Here is a 21,324-nt window from a genome sequence, read left to right on the forward strand (position 1 = left end):
CTCCTTTACCCTTTATATACCTTAAAAAAAAACTCTTGCAATCTTCTTTTGCATTACTCGCTAGCTTACCCTCATTTCATCTTCTACCCTCTATTGCTTTTTTAGTTGTCCTCTGGTTTTTAAAGGCCCCCCCAATTTTCTGCTTTCTCACTAATCTGCACCACATTGTATGCTTTTATGCTGTCCCTAACTTCCCTCCATAGCCATGGTTGCCTCGTCCTCCCCTTAGTAAGTTTCTTCTTCCTTGGGATTAAATTTTGCTGTGTCTTCTGAATTACTCCCAGAAACAGCTGTCATTGCTACTCCACTGTCTTTCCTGCTAGGCTCCTCTTCCAATCCACATTGGCCAGCTCCTTCCTCTGTAGTTACATTTACTCAACTGGAGCATCATTACATCTGATTCCAGCTTCTCCCCCTCAAACTTCAGGGTGAATTCTATCATATTATGGTCACTGCCTCCTAAGGATTCCTTCACCTTAAGCTCCCTTATCAACTTTGTCTCATTACAGATCACCAAATTCAGAATTGCCTGTTCCCTAGTGAGCTCTACCATAAGCTGCTTCAAAAAGCCATCTCATAAATATTCCATGGGATTCCTTTTCTTGGGGTCCCCAACCAACCTGATTTTCCCAGTCCACCTGCATATTGAAATCCCGCATGATCACTGTAACATTGCCTTTCTTGCAGCCAGCGACAGAAAAGGCATGTATTTTCTGCCCTACATCCTGACTTGCACGTAACTCCCACGGGGGTCTTTTTACCTTTGGAGTTGCTGAACTCTACCTATATAGATTGTATATCTTCTGACCCTATATCTCCTCTTGTTATCGCTTTAATTTCATTTCTTACTAACAAGGCAACCCTGCCCCCTCTGCCCACCTGTCTGTCTTTTTGATAGGATGATACTGAGCTCCCAGCGCTAACCTCCTTGCAGCCGCATCTCTGAGATGCCCACATCATTGTACCCGCCAATTTCAGTGTGCTACAAGCTCATTTACATTATTTTGTATACTTCATGCATTCAAATAAAACACCCTCAGTCCTGCATTGACCCCCCCCCCCCCCCCCCCCCACCTTCTCATTGTCATCCCCTTATCTGCTATGCCTGAAATTAGATTCCTAACCCTTTCCAAATTCTCTGTCCTATTATTTCTGCTGGAGACTTTAATAACTTTTCCTCCGTCTCATTCCCCTTAACGACACAGCAATACCTCCCTCCCCCACTTTCTTAAACTTCCACATTTACCTCATCTCTGTGTTTCAGATTGTTCTTTAGCTTCTGGGACCTATTTCTGCACCCCTGTATTGTCCTGTCTGTATTGGCAGCCTCTGTGAACAGCATCTTGCTTCTTGGGTTACCTGGCTCCAACTGAACATAAGTGCTTCTATCCTTCATGGTTATAAGCAACAGCTCTTTTTTAACCTCTATAACTGTTTCTACATTGTAAATGTGGAAGTTTAAGAAAGTGGGGGAGGGAGGTATTGCTGTGTCGTTAAGGGGAATGAGACTGAGGAGAGGTTATTAAAGTCTCCAGCAGAAATAATAGGACAGAGAATTTGGAAAGGGTTAGGAATCTAATTTCAGGCATAGCAGATAAGGGGATGACACTCTAAAATGCAGGCACGGTTTAAGCGAAACCAAAACCGCAGACAAGCAGGCACCTTTGTTTAACATGAAGCTGAACTAAAGTTTTAACCCTTTCTTAGCAAGCAAACACAGAAACACAAATTAAGCTTAAATTTATAGATTATTATCTAATACCCACAAACATAAATTATTTCATAACAGTAAAAATCCTTATGCTTTATTAGCTGCTCCCTATTCTTGCCCTGCTACCTTCAATGATATATGCACATATACTTCCAGGTCCCTCTGTTCCTGCGCTCTGTTAAGAATTTTACCCCTTATTTTTTATTGGCTGTTCCTGTGTACGCCACCAAAATGGATCTCTGCATTGAACTTCATCTGCCATGGTACGTTTTGAAATTCCAAACTTTCTCCTCACTGTTTACAATGCTTTGATGTTTCCCGTGGTAAAAACAAATTGAAACACTCCAAGAACAAGATCATTAATATACATCAGGAAAAGGGATCCTAGTACCGACCCATGAGTTCTCCACTAACATCCTCCAGCCTGAAAAATATGCATTGAAATTACACTTTGTTCCCCCAATTTTTAATCCGCATTGCTACTTTTCCTTTTGTTTCATGAACTTTAATCACAAGCCTGTTGTGTAGCACTGTATCGAATTATTTTTGAATGTCCATCTAGACAGCATCAACAGCAGAATTGTCATCGACCCTTTGTTACATCTTCTGAAGTGCAACATGATAGCACAGTGGTTATCACTGCTGCTTCACAGTGCCAGGGACCTGGGTTCGATTCCCAGCTTGGGTCACTGTCTGTGTGGAGTTTGCACATTTTCCCCATATCTGTGTGGGTTTCCTTCAGGTGCTCCGGTTTCCGCCCACATTCTGAATGACGTGCAGGTAGGTGCATTGACCCAAACAGGCGCCGGACTGTGGTGTCTAGGAGAATTTCACAGTAACTTCATTGCAGTGTTAATGCAAGCCTTACTTATCACGAATAAATAAACTTTACTTTTACTTTTTTACTTCTACTTTTTTACTTTCAATTTACAGCAATTTAAAGGCCGGCCCAAATGGCAGTTTCTTATCAACCAATGAACTTAGTTTTCCTGTGATATCACTATTAGATTTACCACTTTCCTTTCGAACTCAGCGTGGACCGGTTCACAGAATCATAGAAACCCTACAGTGCAAAGAGTGGACATTTGGCCCATCAAGTCTGCACCAATTAAGTAGCTGAACAATCCACTGTCTCTCCAACTCCCAGATAAGTTGAGCACAACTGCTCAAGTCTGGAGCCACAGCTGGACTGAATTGGATTCACTGAACGATGCGAGGTGGTGGTTTCTGCCTCTGCATCCTCCTTTCACCCACTCCAACAAAATGTGATGGCTGGGAATTAAACCCATATCTACAGGTTGGAAAGCAGCTATTCTCTCTATTATATCACCATCATGGCATGCAGGTACTTTTGTGGTGTTGATACATCCACAGTGCTGTTAGAAAGAGAGTCCCCAGGATTTTGACCCAATGACAGTGAAGGAACGGCGATCTAGTTCCAAGTCAGGGTGGTGTGTGACTTGGAAGGGGAATTCCAGGTGGTGAAGTTCTCATCCATCTGTGGCCCTTGTCATTCTAGGTGCTAGCAATCATGGTTTTGCAAGGTGCTGCGTAAAGGGTGAGTTATTGCACAGTATCTTAAAAATGGTGCACACTGTACCTCTGTAGTGGAAGGAGTGAATGTTGAAAGTGCTGGATGGAGTGCCAATCAAGGGAGCTGCATTCTCCTGAATGGTGGCGAGCTTCTTGAATCTGGAGTTTCACTCACGCAGCAAGTGAATAATATGTCAAATTCCTGACTTGTGCCTTGTAGATGGCAGACAGCCTTTGGGAAGTCAGGAGGTGAGTTACCTTCCACAGAATTCTTGGCCACTACCTGCATTTGTAGTCACTGTATTGATATGGCTAGTCAGTTTCTGGTCAATGGTAACCTCCAGGATGTTGACAGTAGGGGATTCTGGGGATTATAATCCCATTGAAAGTTAAGGGAAATGGTTTGATTCTTTCTTGGTGGAGATAGTCATTGCCTGGAACTTGTCAGCTCTTCCAGGAATCTTGTCCAAGTCTTGTTACATATGGACACATCCTGTTTCACTATCTTGGATTTGGGAATGCTGCTGATTGTGCATCATCCGTGAATATCTCCACTTCTGACCTCATGATGGAAGGATGTTTGTTGATGAAGCAGCTGAAGATAAATGGGCCGAGGGCACTCCCCTGAGGAACTCCTGCAGTGATGTCAATTTGCAGTTTTCACTGCTCACGATTTTTGCTTTGATTTATTATTGTCACATGTATTAACATAGTGAAAAATATTGTTTCTTGCGTGCTGTACAGACAAAGCATACCATTCATAGAGATGAAAACGTGAGAGTGCAGAATGTAGTGTTACAGTCATAGCTAGGGTGTAGAAAAATATCAACTCAATGCAAGGTAAGTCCATTCAAACGCCTGACAGCAGCAGGGAAGAAGCTGTTCTTGAGTTGGTTGGTACGTGACCTCAGACTTTTGTATCTTTTTCCTGACACAAGAAGGTGGAAGAGAGAATGTCAGGGATGCGTGGGGTCCTTAATTATGCTGGCTGCTTTGCCAAGGCAGCAGGAAGTGTAGACAGAGTCAATGGATGGGAGGCTGGTTTGCGTGATGGATTGGGCTACACTCACGAGCTTTTGTAGTTCCTTGCGGTCTTGGGGCAGAACAAGAGCCATACCAAGCTGTGATACAACCAGAATGGTGCATCTATAAAAATTGCTGATAGTCGTATTTGACATGCCAAATTTCCTTAGTCTTCTGAGAAAATGTAGGCGTTGCTGGGCTTTCTTATCGATAGTATTGGCATGGGGGGGGAGTGGGCAGGACAGATTGTTGGTGATCTGGACACCTCAAAACTTTTCTTTCAACTGGAAGGACAATTGGCTGAGCTCTTGTATCGTAACTTTAATTAGCTCCCCACTGGTGGTAAGTTTCTTACCCGAATGTAAACCCAACTTATTTTGCCTGGTGGAAGTTTAGCTGATTTTAATGTGTCTCTCCCTCTCTCTCTCTGTTTAGTCTGAGTTACAATAATCTGGGAGATTCAGGAGTAAAACAATTGTCTGCAGCTCTGAAGAATCCAGACTGTAAAATACAGAAACTGAAGTAAGTTCCTGATTGTATGAGATTGTTTTTATAATAACTGTCTGATATTGTAACTTACTTATTAGTATCAGCAATAGTGTCATTAATAATCACTGCACATTATCATTCCTGTAAATCTTAGGAAAAATTGATAAACACGACGGATTCACTCTGATTCCCATAATGTTTCTCTCTCTGATCTCCAGGCTGGAGAGTAACAGTCTCAGATATTCTCATCCTGCATCTTAGTACAAACCGGTCATTGATGGGTCTGAACCTGAGTTACAATAAACTGCAAGATTCAGGAGTGAAACCTATAAATATCAATCTCAAATTATTCTCAAAAACATGCATCAGATTAAAAAGATGGACAAAATAATTAAATGTTGATACAATTATAATTTATGGCAGGTCACATGCTTAATTTAGTTTAATTAATTCAGATTATAGATAGAACATAGAACAGTACAGCACAGAAGCAGGCCCTTCAGCCCACAGTGTTGTGCTGAGCATGGTGCCTAATTAAACTAATCCCTCTGCCTGCCTTTGCTCCATATCCCTCTATTCCTTACATATTCATGTGGCTTATCTAAAAGCCCCTTAAACGCTACTATTGTATCTATCTTTATCGCCACCCTGTTTGTAAGCTTCTCAGTTTGCTTAAAAATAGAACACTGCCATATCCTGGTAAGGCAATTAACCAACAACCTTGTATTCTGATGAGTTACATCCCAGGGGATCCACCCATAGATTTGTGTTAACCAGAGTTTAAGGAATATCTTAAAAGAGAAGGGAGATATCGAGATGGAGAGGATTAGGAAGGGAATTCCAGGTCTTACAGCTCAAGGCTCAACTCAGCTGCCAATGGTAATAATCACAGTACAGAATAGTCTAATTATGTACCCGTTAATAATGAAAAGTGTTTCTAATATCGCAATTATACTAAATGTACCGCTACTATCCGTGTTTGTGTTATGAAAAATACGCTTCATTATTAATAGACGCATAAAAAGTGGAATGCCATGAAATAAAAGAGACGGTCACAGCATGGATATGAATTTGTCTGACTTACATGAAACACCGTAGTGGTGAACAGTAGTTTTTTCAGATGGAGGAAGCATACAGTGGCTTTCCCCAGCAATCAGTATGGTGTTATAACTTTTCATTACATATGTTAACAATTTGGACTTGGGTGTATCTAAAAATGAGCTGTAGAACTGTGAATCTGGAGAAATTATAGCACATGCCCACTTGCCTACTGGACAGCAGAAGCAGCACATGATAGACAGATCTAAATGATTTCAAAACCAATGGATCAGATCAAAGATCTGCAGTCTTGCCACATCCAGTCATGAATGGTGTTGGGCATCCCACAAATGTTGGGCATGCCACTGACACGGCACAAATATCACCATTGTCACTGATGGAGCCCAGAGTGTCACTGCGAAAGACGAGGCTGAAACATTAGCAGCCATCTTCAGCCAGAAATGCCAAGTGGATGATTAATCTCGGCCTCCTCCAGTTTGATTCACTGCATGGAGAGAAATGACTGACGGCACTCGATACTGCAAAAACTGTCAGCCTGACAATATCCTAGCAATGTAACTGAAGACCAGTGCTATAGGACTGGCCACTCCCCTAGCCAAGCTGTTCTACCTGACAACGTGGGAGAAAAAAGCAGGAGAAATCTAATCTGGCCAATTGCTGCTCCATCAGTCTACTCTTGATCATCAGAAAGTGTCATTCTCCTTCCAGTATAAGAGCAAATTACTGCGGATGCTGGAGTCTGAAACCAGAAGAGAAAACTCTGGGAAATCTCAGCAGGTCTGGCAGCATCTGTAAGGAGAGAAAAGAGCTGACGTTTCAAGTCCAGGTGACCCTTTGTCAAGGCTTTGTCAAACACCCTTTGACTCGGGGGTCATCTGGACTCGAAACGTTAGCTCTTTTCTCTCCTTGCAGATGCTGCCAGACCTGCTGAGATTTTCCAGCGTTTTCTCTTTTGGTTTCATTCTCTTTCCAGTGCCTTATGAACATCACTGCAGGAGTTCCGCAGGGTAATGTCCTAAGCCCAATCACCTTCAGCTGCTTTATCAGTGACCTTCCTTATGGAGTCAGAATTGAGGATGTATGCTGATGATTGTAAAACTTTCAACACTGTTCACAATTCCTCACGTGTTGTACCTGTCCATGCCGATAAATAGCAAGACCTGAACAATATTCAGACTTAGCCTGATAATGGAAAGTAATGTTTTCACTACATTACATTACTGTCAGGCAATGATTGTCTCCAACAAGAGGAACTCTAATCATCCTCCCTTGACGTTCAGTGGCATTATCATCACTGAATCCCCCCAAACCCCACAGCATTTTGAGGGGGCATGGATGTGGTGGCTGTTAATATTGACCAGACACTGAACTATAAATACTATGGCTCCAAGAGTAGGTCAGAGACTGGGAATTCAGAGACAAGTAACTCATCTCTTGTCTCCCAAATGATCACCCAGCACAAGTCAGCAGTGTGATGGAATCCTCTCATCTAGCCTGACTGAGTGCAGTTCCAAAGACCCAAGAAGCTCACCCATGACAAAGGAACCCACTGGATCAGCAGGCCATCAACCAAATTAAATGTTGACTCCCTCCACCATGGACACTTAGTGGCAGCTGCGTGTACCATATATAAGGCGGACTCAGCAACTCACCAAGGTTCCTGAGACAGCATCTTCCAAACCTACATTATCTATCATCGAGATGAACAAGGACATCATAAAAATAGAACACCAACCACCTTCAGATTTCCTTCCAAGCCTCACACCTTCCTGACTTTGAATATATTGCTTTTCCTTCACTGCTATTGGATCAAAATCCTGGTTGTCCCTTTCTAACAGCATTGTACCAAATGGACTGCAGAATTTAAGATGGCTCACCACCTCCTCCTCAAAGAATATTAGGGATGGGCTACAAGTGTTAGCTTTGCCAGTGACGATATCATCACATAAAAGAATTACGAAAGACAAGACATGCACTACCATTGAAGGGATGGGTAATTGTGCCTGTGTATAACCCAAACACAGTTACAGAGCAGAAATATAACACCTGCTATAGGGAAACTTGAGGGTTTCTGAAGATGAAATTCTGCTCTCCGGATAGATCTGGTGGAGCCCTCCAATATAAACAGCAAGGGGCTCGAATGTCCTGGTGTTGTGTTGTGCTCTATACAACCGAGAGCTAGAGTGGAGAAGCATTGAACAATGAGGACATCGCAGAGTGTGATTGATCTTCTGTTAATGAGGATATGGTTGTTGACCAGACGCTACACGAAGAACTGCATAGACCACAGGCCAAGGACCATGGGATGTGTCAGGGAGGATTGAGATTCAGTCATACAGACACGTTTCACATGAGCCTCATTCGCACACCCATTCAATATAATAATGAATCTTCCATCTTCTGCAGCCCTGTTGCTGTTCCTTTGAATGAATGGTTTAACATTTTTTCTGGAGTCATCACTACATGAGGAAAAGACATTGGAAATGTATTAACCGCATTTGGTGTTGTATTTCCCATCTCACAATTACCAGTGAACTGCTAAAGATCCAGTAATGCGGTGAAGGATTCTTTATTTGTTGCACCAGCTCAGAATTTATTCAAGACACAGAGCATCTTTTCCAGGTCCTATCCTCGTAGCCCTTCCCCGTACCTCATGTATTTACCCTGCTAATCTCCTAACCATACGTCTTAGGACACTGAGGTGTAATTTAGCATGGCTAATCCACCTATCTCACATATCTGTGGACTGTGGGAGGAAACCGGAGAACCCAGAGGAAGGACACAAGGAGAACATGCAGACTCCAAACAGACTGTCACCCAGATTCGGAATTGAACTCGGTTCCTGATTCTGTGAGGCCATGATGTGGAGATTCCGGCCTTGGACTGGGGAAGGCACAGTAAGAAGTCTCTCAACACCAGGTTAAATCCAAAAGGTTTATTTGGTAGCACAAGCTCTCGGAGCGCTGCTCCTTCATCAGGTGAGTGGAGGATTTGGTTGAGGGAGCAGTGTTCGCCAGTATGCCACTGTGCTGCCCATTGAGGCTATGATCCCCACACCGGCTATGGCAGTTCATGGAGTCCCATCTCCTCCCGTTACTCCAGATTTGTTAAGTTGTGTCTGTAAAAGTAGACATCACAAATTGTCTCTCTAATGGAGACAAATAACAATAGCCCTTTGTGGACTATGGCTGAATTGCCTAACCCTGTCCATACTGCATCATCCCCACTAACAGCTCCATTCCTGAGCCGCTGACCATCCCATTTCCCTCCCTAGTGACCCAGGATATGGATATGGCAATCATTTGCTTTTTGTTTTCACCATCATCCTTTCTGTCATTTACTCATTCCTGCACCGCCATTTTGTTCTTTCCTTGGAGGTGCAGGAATTAGTAAATCACCCCCCCCCCCCTCCCCCACCCCATCCCCATTTCCCTGTCACTTAAAAAGAATTTAATTCACTGCTAGTTCCCAGTTCTAATTGAAACTCATCAAACTGAAACATTAAATCTGTTTCTCTCTCCAAGGTAATGCCTGACCCACTGAATATTTCCAGAATATTCTGTTATATTTCAGATTTACAGCATCAAAAGCATTTTTTGTTTTGTATACATGGCAGTTGTATTTCTTGAGTGTTCCACATTTTTACTGGCAATGATATTCTGAAAAGTACTGGGGATTTACCCTGATTCCTGTCATTTTTTTTCTCTCATCTTCCTCAGTCTGAGTGTCAATGATCTCACAGATTCTTCTGCTCAGGACCTGGCCTCTGCTCTCAGTACAAACCAGTCACTGATAGATCTGAATGTGGGTTATAATGATCTGGGAGATTCAGGAGTGAAGCTACTGTCTGTGGCTCTGAGGAAACCGGACTGTAAAGTACAGAAACTGGAGTAAGTATCGGATTGAGAGCAATTGTGTTTGTATTAACGGAACATTTGGCAATATATTTTGAGGACTATTATTAGTATCACAAATAAACAGTTTTCATTATTATCAGTGACAGAGCCGTAACTTACATGAGGAGTGACAATCAGAGTCCGATTGCCAAACCACATGCAATTTACCCTTAAATGCAGCCGCACCTTTCACTTGATCTCCCGCTCGCTCTCTCCTTCCCCCCCCCCCCAGCCCCACCTTTTGACTCGGGCTCTCACCATTAACTGCCGGCTGGATCTTCTGGTCCTGCCCATGTCAACGGTGTTTTGTGTGGCTCACACCCTCCACCACCCTTCAACCCAACATGGCAGTTGCCTTTGGCAAGACTGGATGATTCTGATGGCGGGAAGGGCTGGAAAATTGAACCCCTTCAGTATAGTGCGGGAGAGTTGAATGGAAAGAAGAAATACTTGCATTTTTTACAGGATTGAGAAGGTAACTAGGCTAGGCAGTTTAGTTGGCGCGGGGTGCGGATGAATCGGAGGTGGGCTGTAATCTGGGGGGTCGTCGTGGGGGAGTCAGGCCAATTGGAGGAGTCTCTCGGACAGTTGTGATGGTCAGAACTATAGTTATCCATTACTGAGAAGCAGTTTTAATTGTTCTAACATTTTTCTGGTTAACTATTAATGTAAGTTGGAAGCATCTGAGATTTAGGTTTAAAATCAGAGTATTAGATGGTTTTAATTTCGGGGCAATTGCTCAACAGAAGTTTGAACTTCCAAGTCAATTGCTTTGCAGCCTTTCATGTCTTCCCGTATTTCTCCAATGGATTTTTGGGACGCCTCCCAGATATGATGTCCCATGAAACAGACTAAAAACTGCATTTTCACTGATTCCTGTTATTTCTCTCTGATTCCAAGGCAATGGAATGTTAGTCCCACAAATTTTTGTCATGAGGGTGGGGGAATAATGTGACTGCGTACCCTCTGAGGAGGGTCTCCTGTGTCCATCCATTCGACCACTCACACTCAGCTCCATAACCCATCTCACCATCAGCGATTTCCTGCTCTGTCTCCAGGACTTCCAGCTCCAGCACTTCATCTTCTATGGGTGTAAGGATGGCAAGATCTGTATGCTGCCCCCATGATTAGCTCATTCCCTGACATTGTGTGCTCTCTTCTACAAGCACATAAATTTCCATTACTCAGCTATCAAAAACACACTAGCCTATGCTGTTGACAGCCTGACTGTCCATCACATCTTCTCAGGAATGTCTCCTGGATGTGACCACTTCATCCTGGCAGTGCAGGAGTCACCTTTGACTGATTAAGGCCCTCCACAGAGAGGTTGACTCTTACTGTCCATGCTACTATCTGGACATTGCCAGTGTCCGGCTAAGAATGTCCCACCAATTTCACATTTATTCTCATTTTGCTCCACATTTCTCATATTAAATGCTATAAGCTGCCCCACTCACCTTGTCAGAATACATAGTGTCATTGATCCTTTTGCGTCAATACAAACACATGCCCCATGCCTGCTCAGGTTTGACTTCCTTGGTTTGATGGGCAGAATATCTTCTCCCATCCTGAGGGAACAGAACTTCACTCCAAGTCCAAGCAACCTTGAGGAACAATTCCAGGGAGGCATCATTGAATTGGGTGTTGGGGGGGGAACAATTAATCTGCGTCCTGTCACTTCAGCCCTTTGTTCAGTAACCAGGGCTCCCTCACTACTCCCTCCAAAGCTGCTGCCTTTGAAAGTGTTGCTGCCTGCCTTCAAATATGATGCCAGCATTGCCTGAACTAGGACTTCCCCTGCAGCGAGTGGTTAAGGTCTGGAATGCACTGTCTGAGAGTGTGGTGGAGACGCGTTCAACTGAACCTTTCCAAAGGGAATTGGACCGTTATCTGAAAAGGAAGAATGTGCAGGGTTGTGGGGGAATGGGACTTAGTGAATTGCGCATTATTAGAGTCAGTGCAGACAACATGGGCTAAATGGGCTCCTTCTGCTCTGTAACAATCCAGTGATTCTTCCTGTGCTGCCCAAGCGAACATCTTCCCCTCACTTGTCAGGTATTAATGTGCCAGATTTGGCAATTGTGTGTGGAGGAGTTGAGTTCAGTTGGTTTGGTGTCTAGATTGTGATGTAGTGTGATGTTAATCTCAATGGTTTGACTCCCATAGGGGCTGTGGAAGTTCATGGAATCACATCTCCTCCCATTGCCCTATGTTTACTAAGTTGTGCTCCTGAAGCTACAGATAACAAATTGTGTCTCTCTATTGAAGAGAGATACCAATGGTCCTTTGTGGACTACAGTCAAGTTATCTAACCCTGTCCACATTGCCATAACACCAGCTTCCAGTCGAATTATTGGTAAATTTCCAACAATTATCTTCACAGAATTTTTAAGGTGCAAAAAGAGGCCATTCAGCTCATTGTGATGCACAGCTCTCCAAACGAGCAGTGTGACAGTGGCATTCTCCTACCTTTTCCCTTGTTCCCTTGAACATTGTTTTGATTGACATTTTCATCTCATGCCCTCTTGAATGCTTCGATTCAGCCTGCCTCCACCACACTTGCAGGCTCTGCCTTCCAGACTCGACCATTGGCGGCGTGAAAAAGATTTTTCTCACATCATCTTCAACCCCACCACAAACTCCATTCCTGAGCCACTGACCATCCCATGTCCCTCCCAAGTGACTCAGGGTAAGGACATGGGGATTCTGTGCTTTTCTCTTGCACCATCTTCCTTTTTGTCATTTAAATACTCCGGTACTTCCATTTTGTCCTTTGCTTGTCACCCGCCCATCCCCAGCTCTCTGTCATTTAAAACAATTTAATTCACTGCTATTTCCCAGTTCTAATTGAAGGTAATCAAACTGAAATAATTATCTTCCTCTCTTCACAGATACTGCTTGATCTGCTGAGAGGTCCCAGCATATTTTATGTATATTTCAGACTTACAGCATCAATCATATTTTGTCTTCTGTATAAACTAAAGTTGTGTTTCTTGAATGTCCCAGTCTGTACACTATTATTGTTAATAATGGTATTCTTAAAACATTGCGGATTTACCCTGATTCCTGTTGTTTTTCTCACTCTGATCTCCAGTCTTTATCGTAATGATCTCACAGAATCTTGTGCCGAGGACCTCGCCTCTGCTGTCAGTACAAACCAGTCGCTGATCGATCTGAATTTGGATGATAATAAACTGGGAGATTCAGGAGTGAAAACACTGTCTGCTGCTTTGAGGAAACCGGACTGTAAAATACAGACACTGCTGTAAGTACCAGACTGTTATTATTGTTTATAATAACTGAATATCCAACAATATATTTTGCGCACTGGTATTAGTATAAAAAAAACTGTTCATTGCTATTGGTGTCAGTTATTAGTGGCAAAAACTGTATTTACTCTAACTCTTAGTGCTTCTGTCTCTGATCCCGAGGCAATGGGATGCCAGTCCCACAAATCATTGTGTCGAGGGTGCAGGGGAATAATGGAGTGTTGGACACTGAGGTCCTGTCCTCTTGCTCAGTGGTCCATGGCTCTCCCCTGGATGTGGAGATGCCGGCGTTGGACTGGGGTAAACACAGTAAGAAGTTTAACAACACCAGGTTAAAGTCCAACAGGTTTATTTGGTAGCAAAAGCCACACAAGCTTTCGGAGCTCTTAGCCCCTTCTTCAGGTGAGTGGGAATTCTGTTCACAAACAGAGCTTATAAAGACACAGACTCAATTTACATGAATAATGGTTGGAATGCGAATACTTACAACTAATCAAGTCTTTAAGAAACGAAACAATGTGAGTGGAGAGAGCATCGAGACAGGCTAAAAAGATGTGTATTGTCTCCAGACAAGACAGCCAGTGAAACTCTGCAGGTCCACGCAACTGTGGGAGTTACAAATAGTGTGACATGAACCCAATATCCCGGTTGAGGCCGTCCTCGTGTGTGTGGAACTTGGCTATCAGTTTCTGCTCAGCGACTCTGCGCTGTCGTGTGTCGCGAAGGCCGCCTTGGAGAACGCTTACCCGAATATCAGAGGCCGAATGCCCGTGACCGCTGAAGTGCTCCCCAACAGGAAGAGAACAGTCTTGCCTGGTGATTGTCGAGTGGTGTTCATTCATCCATTGTCGCAGCGTCTGCATAGTTTCCCCAATGTACCATGCCTCGGGACATCCTTTCTTGCAGCGTATCAGGTAGACAACGTTGGCTGAATTGCAAGAGTATGTACCGTGTATGGAAAACATTATTTAAAGAAAGGACTGTGAACAAGCAATGGCAGGCATTTTTAAAAATTCATTCGTGGGGCATTGACGTCCCTGGCTGGCCAGCATGTATTGCTTATCCCTAGTTGCCTTTGAACTAAGTGTTTTGCTAGGCCACTTCAGAAGGGAGTTGTGAGTCAGCCGCATTGCTGTGGCTCTGGAGTCACATGTAGGCCAGATCAGGTAAGGACGGCAGATTTCCTTCCCTCAAGGACATTAGTGAACCAGATGGGTTTTCTGACAATCAACAATGGTTTCATGGTCATCAGTAGATTCTTAATTCCAGATATTTTTGCTGAATTCAAATTCCACCATCTGCCGTGGCAGGGCTCGGTCCCCAAAACATTAGCTGAGTTTCTGGATTATTAGTCCAGCAATAATAGCACTAGGCCACCGCCTCCCTGTTTAAGGAACAAATAGGTGAACTCCAAAAGTTGTTTATTCCTGTTTGGTGCAAGACTGGTAATGGCATTGTGGCCAAACCATGGCTTACAAGGGAAATTTTAGTTAGTATTAGATTCAAGGAAGAAGCATAAAAACTTGCAAGAAGAAAAACATAGATCTGAGAATTGGGAGGTGTTTAAAATTCAGCAAGGGATGGCCAAGGGATTGATGAAGAAGGGGGAAACAGGTACACAAGTAAGCTAGTAGGGAATGTATAAACTGACTGTAAAGGTTTCTATAGGTATGTAAAGAGAAGATTGTCAAAAACAAATGTAGGCCCCTTACAGTCAGAAACAGGAGAATTTATAATAGGGAACAAAGAAATGGCTGAGGAACTAAATTCATACTTTGCTTCTGTCTTCACAAAGGATCATAGAAATCATAGAAACCCTACAGTGCAGAAGGAGGCCATTCGGCCCATCGAGTCTGCACCGACCACAATCCCACCCAGGCCCTACCCCCACATATTTACTCGCTAATCTACACATCTCAGGGGCAATTTTAACCTAAACCGCACATCTTTGGACTGTGGGAGGAAACCGGAGCACCCGGAGGAAACCCACGCAGACACGAGGAGAATGTGCAAACTCCACACAGACAGTGTCCCAAGCCGGGAATTGAACCCGGGACCCTGGAGCTGTGAAGCAGCAGTGCTAACCACTGTGCTACCGTGCCGCCCGATGACGTGAATAATGCAGAAGTTCTGAGAGAAACAAGTTTTAGTGAGGAAATGAGTGGAGAAATGGTTTTGGAGAAATTGATGGGATTGAAGATGGATAATTCTTCAGGGACTGATAATCTTCATACCAGAGTACTTAAGGAAGCGGTCCTGGAAATAGTAGATCTATTCATGGTCATTATCCAAAATTCTTTGGACTCTGGACTTGTTCCTACAGACTGAAGAGTTGTTAATGTAAACCCGCTATTCAAAAAGGGAGCTAGAGAGAAAACAGGTAACTATAGAACAGTGAGCCTAATATACAGCAGGATATAGATAGCCTGGAAAATTGGGCGGAGAAATGGCAGATGGAATTTAATCCGGATAAATGCGAAGTGATGCATTTTGGAAGAACTAATGTAGGGGGGAGTTATACAATAAATGGCAGAGCCATCAAGAGTATAGAAACACAGAGGGACCTAGGCGTGCAAGTCCACAAATCCTTGAAGGTGGCAGCACAGGTTGAGAAGGTGGTGAAGAAATCATATGGTATGCTTGCCTTTATAGGACGGGATATAGAGTATAAAAGCTGGAGTCTGATGTTGCAGCTGTATAGAACGCTGGTTAGGCCACATTTGGAGTACTGTGTCCAGTTCTGGTCGCTGCACTACCAGAAGGACGTGGAGGTTTTAGAGAGAGTGCAGAGAAGGTTTACCAGGATGTTGCTGGTATGGAGGGTCTTAGCTATGAGGAGAGATTGGGTAAACTGGGCTTGTTCTCCCTGGAAAGACGGAGAATGAGGGGAGACCTAATGGAGATGTCCAAAATTATGAAGGGTATAGATAGGGTGAACAGTGGGAAGCTTTTTCCCAGGTCGGAGGTGACGATCACGAGGGGTCACGGGCTCAAGGTGAGAGGGGCGAGGTATAACTCAGATATCAGAGGGATGTTTTTTACACAGTGGTGGGGGCCTGGAATGCGCTGCCAAGTAGGGTGGTGGAGGCAGACACGCTAGCATCGTTTAAGACTTACCTGGATAGTCACATGAGCAGTCTGGGAATGGAGGGATACAAACGAATGGTCTCGTTGGAACAAGGAGCGGCACAGGCTTGGAGGGCTGAAAGGGCCTGTTTCCTGTGCTGTGTACTGTTCTTTGTTCTTTGTCAGTCCTGGGGAAGTTGCTGGAGTTCGTTATCAAAGATTTCATAGCTCAACATTTGGAAAGTAGTGGTATAATCAGACACAGTCAGCATGGATTTACAAAAGGGAATCATTTTTGACGAATCAATTGGAATTCTTTGAGAATGTACTAGTAGAGTTGACCAAGGAGAAATCATGGATGTGGTCTGTGTAGACTTTCAGAAGGTTTTCAACAGGGTCTGACATATAAGATTACTCCAAAATCAAGGCGCATTGGATTGCAGGTAGTATGCTGAAATGGATAAAAGGCTGGTTGGCAGATAGGAATGAAAGAGTTGGCATAAATGATTGGCAGTTAGTGACTATTAGGGTACCACCAGGATCAGTGCTAGAATCCCAACTGTTCATTATTGATTTGCAAGAGAGAACGAAGTGTTTTTCCTCCAAATTTGCAGATGATAAAGTTGGATAGGAGGATGGGCTGTGGCATGATTTGAACAGGCTGAGTGGGTGGGGATGTGCATGGCAGATGCAGTATAATGTGGATATATGTGAGGTTGTCCACTTTAGTAACAACAATAGGAAGGCAGATTATTATTTAAATTGATGTAAGTTGAAACAGGTGGACACTCAATGAGACCTTTGTGCATCAGTCATTGAAAGTAGGTACAGCAGGCAGTGAAGAAGGCAAATGGTATTTTGACCTTCATCGCGAGAAGATTTGAGTATTGGAATAGAGATATTTTACTGCAGTTGTGTAGGGTGTTTGTGAGGCCACATCTGGAATATTGTGTGCAGTTTTGGTGTCTTTTTCTGAGGAAGGATGTCCTTGCTATCGAGGAAGTACAATGAAGTTTGAACAGGCTGATTCTTGTGATGTTGGATCTGTCATTTGAGGAGAGACTAACTCGGTGAGGATTGTCTTCATTGGAGTTTAGACGAGTGAGGGGGGATCTCATAGAAACTTATAAAATTCTAACAGGATTAGACAAAATAGATTCAAGAAGAATGTTCCCAATGGTGTGGAGTCCAGAACTAGGGATCATAGTTTGAGGATAAGGGGTAATCCTTTTAGGACTGAGATGAGGAGACATTTCTTCACCTCGAGAGTGATGAATGTGTGGAATTCACGATCACAGATTCCAAGAATAAATTAGATATAGCTCTTGGGGATAAAGGGACATGGGGGTGGGGTGGGGACAGGATCAGGATATTGAATTTGATGATCAACCATGATCATAATGAATGGTAGAGCAGGCTCAAATGGCTGAATGGTCTACTCTTGCTTCTAGTTTTTGTTGAATGGTGGAACAGGCTTGAAGGGCCCAAGTGGCCTACTATTTTCTATGTTTCTGATGAGAAAGATAAAAATGGCAGAAGTGTTGAACGGGTATTTTGGGTTTGTATTTACTGTAGAAGACATACAATCATCCCACGAATACTTGAAAATCAAGAGGTAATTGTAAAGGAGACACTAAAACAATCACAACCACCAGGGATAAAGTATTAGGCAAACAATTGGAACTAAAAGTTGACAAATCCCCTGCACTTTATCATGATGGTCTTATATCAAGTGTCTCCAAAGATAGTAGATACCTTGGTTATGATCTTCCAAAATACCCAAGATTCTGGAACGGTCCCGGGGGTTGGAAAATCACTAAATACACACCTCTGTTCAAGAAAGGAGGGAGATAGAGAGCAGGAAACTACAGGTTTGTTCGTCCATGTTCTGTCAAAGATAAAAGTTAAGGAGACAATAGCAAGAATTTAGGCAGAATCGGACATTTCATCTTCCATTGGTATAAAGATGGCAAGTTCTGGACATCTCCACTCTTACTAAATCATTCCCTGACGTCATTTGCTCTCTATCCAAACACACACATTTCAAATCTTACTCACCCAGCAAGCACATGCACTCACCCAGGGTTGCCTAACATGTGGATCAAGAACTGCATGTGACCCTCAAAGCCACTCAATGTGGTCCCCATAGCCAGTTTTCAAAATATCAGTCTGAGTGAAGTCTGAATGGAAGCGTCTGAATGGAAGCATCTGTATGGAGCTGCTCCTCCAATCACATGCTGTTTCTTTCCCATGTTTGCCGCTGATAGGTTTTTGAGCCAATCTACAGCTAATGTGGAAGAGAAACAATTTGTGATTGATCAGGATTAAACCATAATACTCATTTATTACTCATTATTGTGCTCAGCAACTTGTTTCTGTTCATATCTGTTTTGTTTTTAATTGAAATTCATGCTGCACCAAACTTGATCATTCTGAAATTTGCTCATCAGCACCTTGAGTGAGAAAAAAATTAAAATGTGTCCCCACTGCCATATGCAAAGTTTTTGGTCAAAACTGTTGGTGCCAGTCTAACTGACGTGTCTCACAATCAATGCTGCTGCTTTTGCATTGCCAGTGTCTGAGTGGAGGTATTCTTTCTCGAATTTCACTTTCATCCTTATTCACACATCAGACAGTGCATATCACCTTATCAGAACACATCTGGACATTGATCCTTTTGCCTCGCTGCAAACATGTGTCTCACACCTGCTCACCTCTTTGGGAATCTCCATCCAGACTTGTTTGAATCAATGGGATAATCTCCCATACTGAGGGAATAGGACCTCCCTCCGAGCCTAAGCAGCCGGAAGGAGCACCTGTGGGGAGGCATTAGTGATTGTTGAGAACCCTTGATCTGCTTTGTCATTTCAGTCTTTCATTGTCTCCAGACAGAACAGCTAGTGAGATTCTGCAAGATTCTGCAAGCTGTTCTGTCTGGAGACCATACACATCTCTTTAACCTGTGTTGAATGCTCCCTCCACCCACATTGTCTGTACCTTTAAGACCTGGCTGGCTGTAGAGATTTGCATTCTAATTAGTATTCTGTAACTTGATTTCTGTGTCTGTGCACTGTTGGAGAACAGATATCCACTCCATCTGACGAAGGAGCTGTGCTCCGAAAGCTTATGGTATTTGCTACCAAATAAACCTGTTGGACTTTAACCTGGTGTTGTGAGACGTCTTACTGTGCTTACCCCAGTCCAACGCCAGCATCTCCACATTTTGAGAATGGTGCCAGCATTGCCTGAACCGGGACTAACCCCTGTCTGCACTGCCTGAGTGGACCACCCCCTGTCTGCCAGCCGTTAATTGTCCACCTCTGATAATATCACCTTCATAATTCTACCGATCCTGCCCACACAGAAACACCACCCATTTCCGATCCCCATGTTGGGACTTAAGAGCTTTTGGTAAAATCACAGCCAATATCTTCAACTTCACCACGTACTGCATTGACCATCCCATATCCCTCCTGAGCCTGTCCGATAAGGACATGGGCATTCTGTTTTTGTCTTGTCCCGGTATCCATTTTGTCATTTCATCACTCCTGCAATTCAATTTTGTCCTTTCTTTGTGTCTTCCCCAGCCACCCACTGCTGTCACTTCAAACCTGTCAATTCAGTGCCGTTTCCCAGTTCTAGTGAAAGTTCAAACTTTTCTTTCCTAACTTGCTGATTATTTCCAGTATATTCTATTTATATTTAATTTTCAGCATTAGTAATTCATTGTTCTATCGAAATGCAAGTTGTGCTTTTTGAATGTCTCATACGATACATTATTGTTATTAACAGTATTCTTTAAAACACTGGGATTTACCCTGATTCCCCTCTCTACAGTCTGCGCAATAACACTCTCACAGATTCTTGTTGTGAGGATCTCGCCTCTGCTCTCAGTACAAATCAGTCACTGAGGTTTCTGAACCTGAGATCAAACTCCTTCACAGACCAATCTGTCCCTGCTCTTTGCCATTTTATAGAGACCTGCAGGAGTCTGGAGTGGATCTGGTGAGTGTTTGTGTTAATTTTTAGTGTAATGATTAAAATATAAATGGAATTTTAAAATATAAATAGACCTGAATCTTCCAAGAAGCAACAATGATAAGCAGATTGCCGATGTGTGTGAAGATTCTCCCAACCTGAAACTGCTGCATATTTCTCCTGGGGTCTTCAGCACAGTGATGTGGGGAGCTCCATGAGAGCAGAGTAGAGGCAGGGAGGAGAGAGCACACACCCTATTTACAGCGCAGGGACCCCGGGGAGTTCCACCAGAGCAGAGTAGAGTCGGGGAAGTGAGAGAGCACACCTTATTTACAACACTAGCTGCTACATGGTAAGGTTGAAGCTCCAGACATTTAATTAATGTTAGTTAATGGTGGAGTGAATGGGTTGGGTTTGTAGCAGAATGAATGATTAATCATAGAGCTGGGGAAAGCTTGGAGCAATAGTTGAGGGTATCAGGGAGTGGTTGGAGGAATTATTCTGAATATTGGGGGGAGTGGTTGGGTTGCAAGGGTTAATCAGGGGTTTGGATGGTAGTTGGGGATTGATCATGTGGTTGGGGTCTAATCCGATCTGGTTGAATGGTGTGGGGCTGGGGTTAGTAATCGAGTTGAAGAAAGTAGTGGGGTCGGGTTGGGTCACAGTTAATGAAGTTAGGCGTAGTTCTGTCAGGAGAGGTTGGGTTGGGGTGTGGTCAAGTTGTGGTCAGATTTGTTCAAGGGGGTAGTGAGGGGGTGGTAGTCGGATTGGTGGGGTGGTTGGGGGTATTTGAGATTAATCGGGGGAAGATCGGATTGTGGGAGGTGTATTATACTGGTCAGTGGGCGGTGACTGCAGGACTCAGTTGTGGAGTTAGAGATGTTAGACCAGGTTGTGTGTTGCCTAACATTACCTGTTAAGAAGTCTCACAACACCAGGTTAAAGTCCAACAGGTTTATTTGGTAGCACAAGCTACGAGCTTTTGGAGCGCTGCCCCTTCATCAGGTGAGTGAGAGTTCTGTTCACAAACAGTTTGCGGTAACTGCCAGCTCCAAGTGGAGAAGATCTCTAAGAAGATTGCGCATATCGACACAGACATCAAGTTTCTACAAAGATGCAAGAAAGACTCGTATTCCAACCATTATTTTGTAAATTGAGTTTGTGTGTCTATATGCCCTGTTTGTGAACAGAACTCACCTGATGAAGGGGCAGCGCTCCGAAAGCTAGTAGCTTGTGCTACCAAATAAACCTGTCGGACTTTAACCTGGTGTTGTGAGACTTCTTACTGTGTTTACCCCAG

The 21,324-nt window shown here is 43.5% G+C and overlaps 1 protein-coding gene across 3 annotated transcripts in view; it reads left to right on the plus strand.

Annotated features, from left to right (window-relative positions):
* LOC144493861 (NACHT, LRR and PYD domains-containing protein 3-like) overlaps positions 1-21,324 on the plus strand; it is a 76,130-nt gene that overhangs the window by 52,096 nt on the left and 2,710 nt on the right. For 2 of the 3 annotated variants that reach the window (XM_078213435.1, XM_078213436.1), the window contains exons 7-10: positions 4,703-4,789; positions 9,535-9,705; positions 12,806-12,976; positions 19,884-20,051. In XM_078213435.1, the coding sequence (XP_078069561.1) occupies positions 4,703-4,789; positions 9,535-9,705; positions 12,806-12,976; positions 19,884-20,051 (597 nt within the window). The remainder of the gene's footprint in view (positions 1-4,702; positions 4,790-9,534; positions 9,706-12,805; positions 12,977-19,883; positions 20,052-21,324) is intronic. The other variant, XM_078213437.1, reaches the window with a different exon arrangement.

This window comes from Mustelus asterias, chromosome 5 (assembly GCF_964213995.1).
Source record: "Mustelus asterias chromosome 5, sMusAst1.hap1.1, whole genome shotgun sequence".
Lineage (NCBI taxonomy): Eukaryota > Metazoa > Chordata > Chondrichthyes > Carcharhiniformes > Triakidae > Mustelus > Mustelus asterias.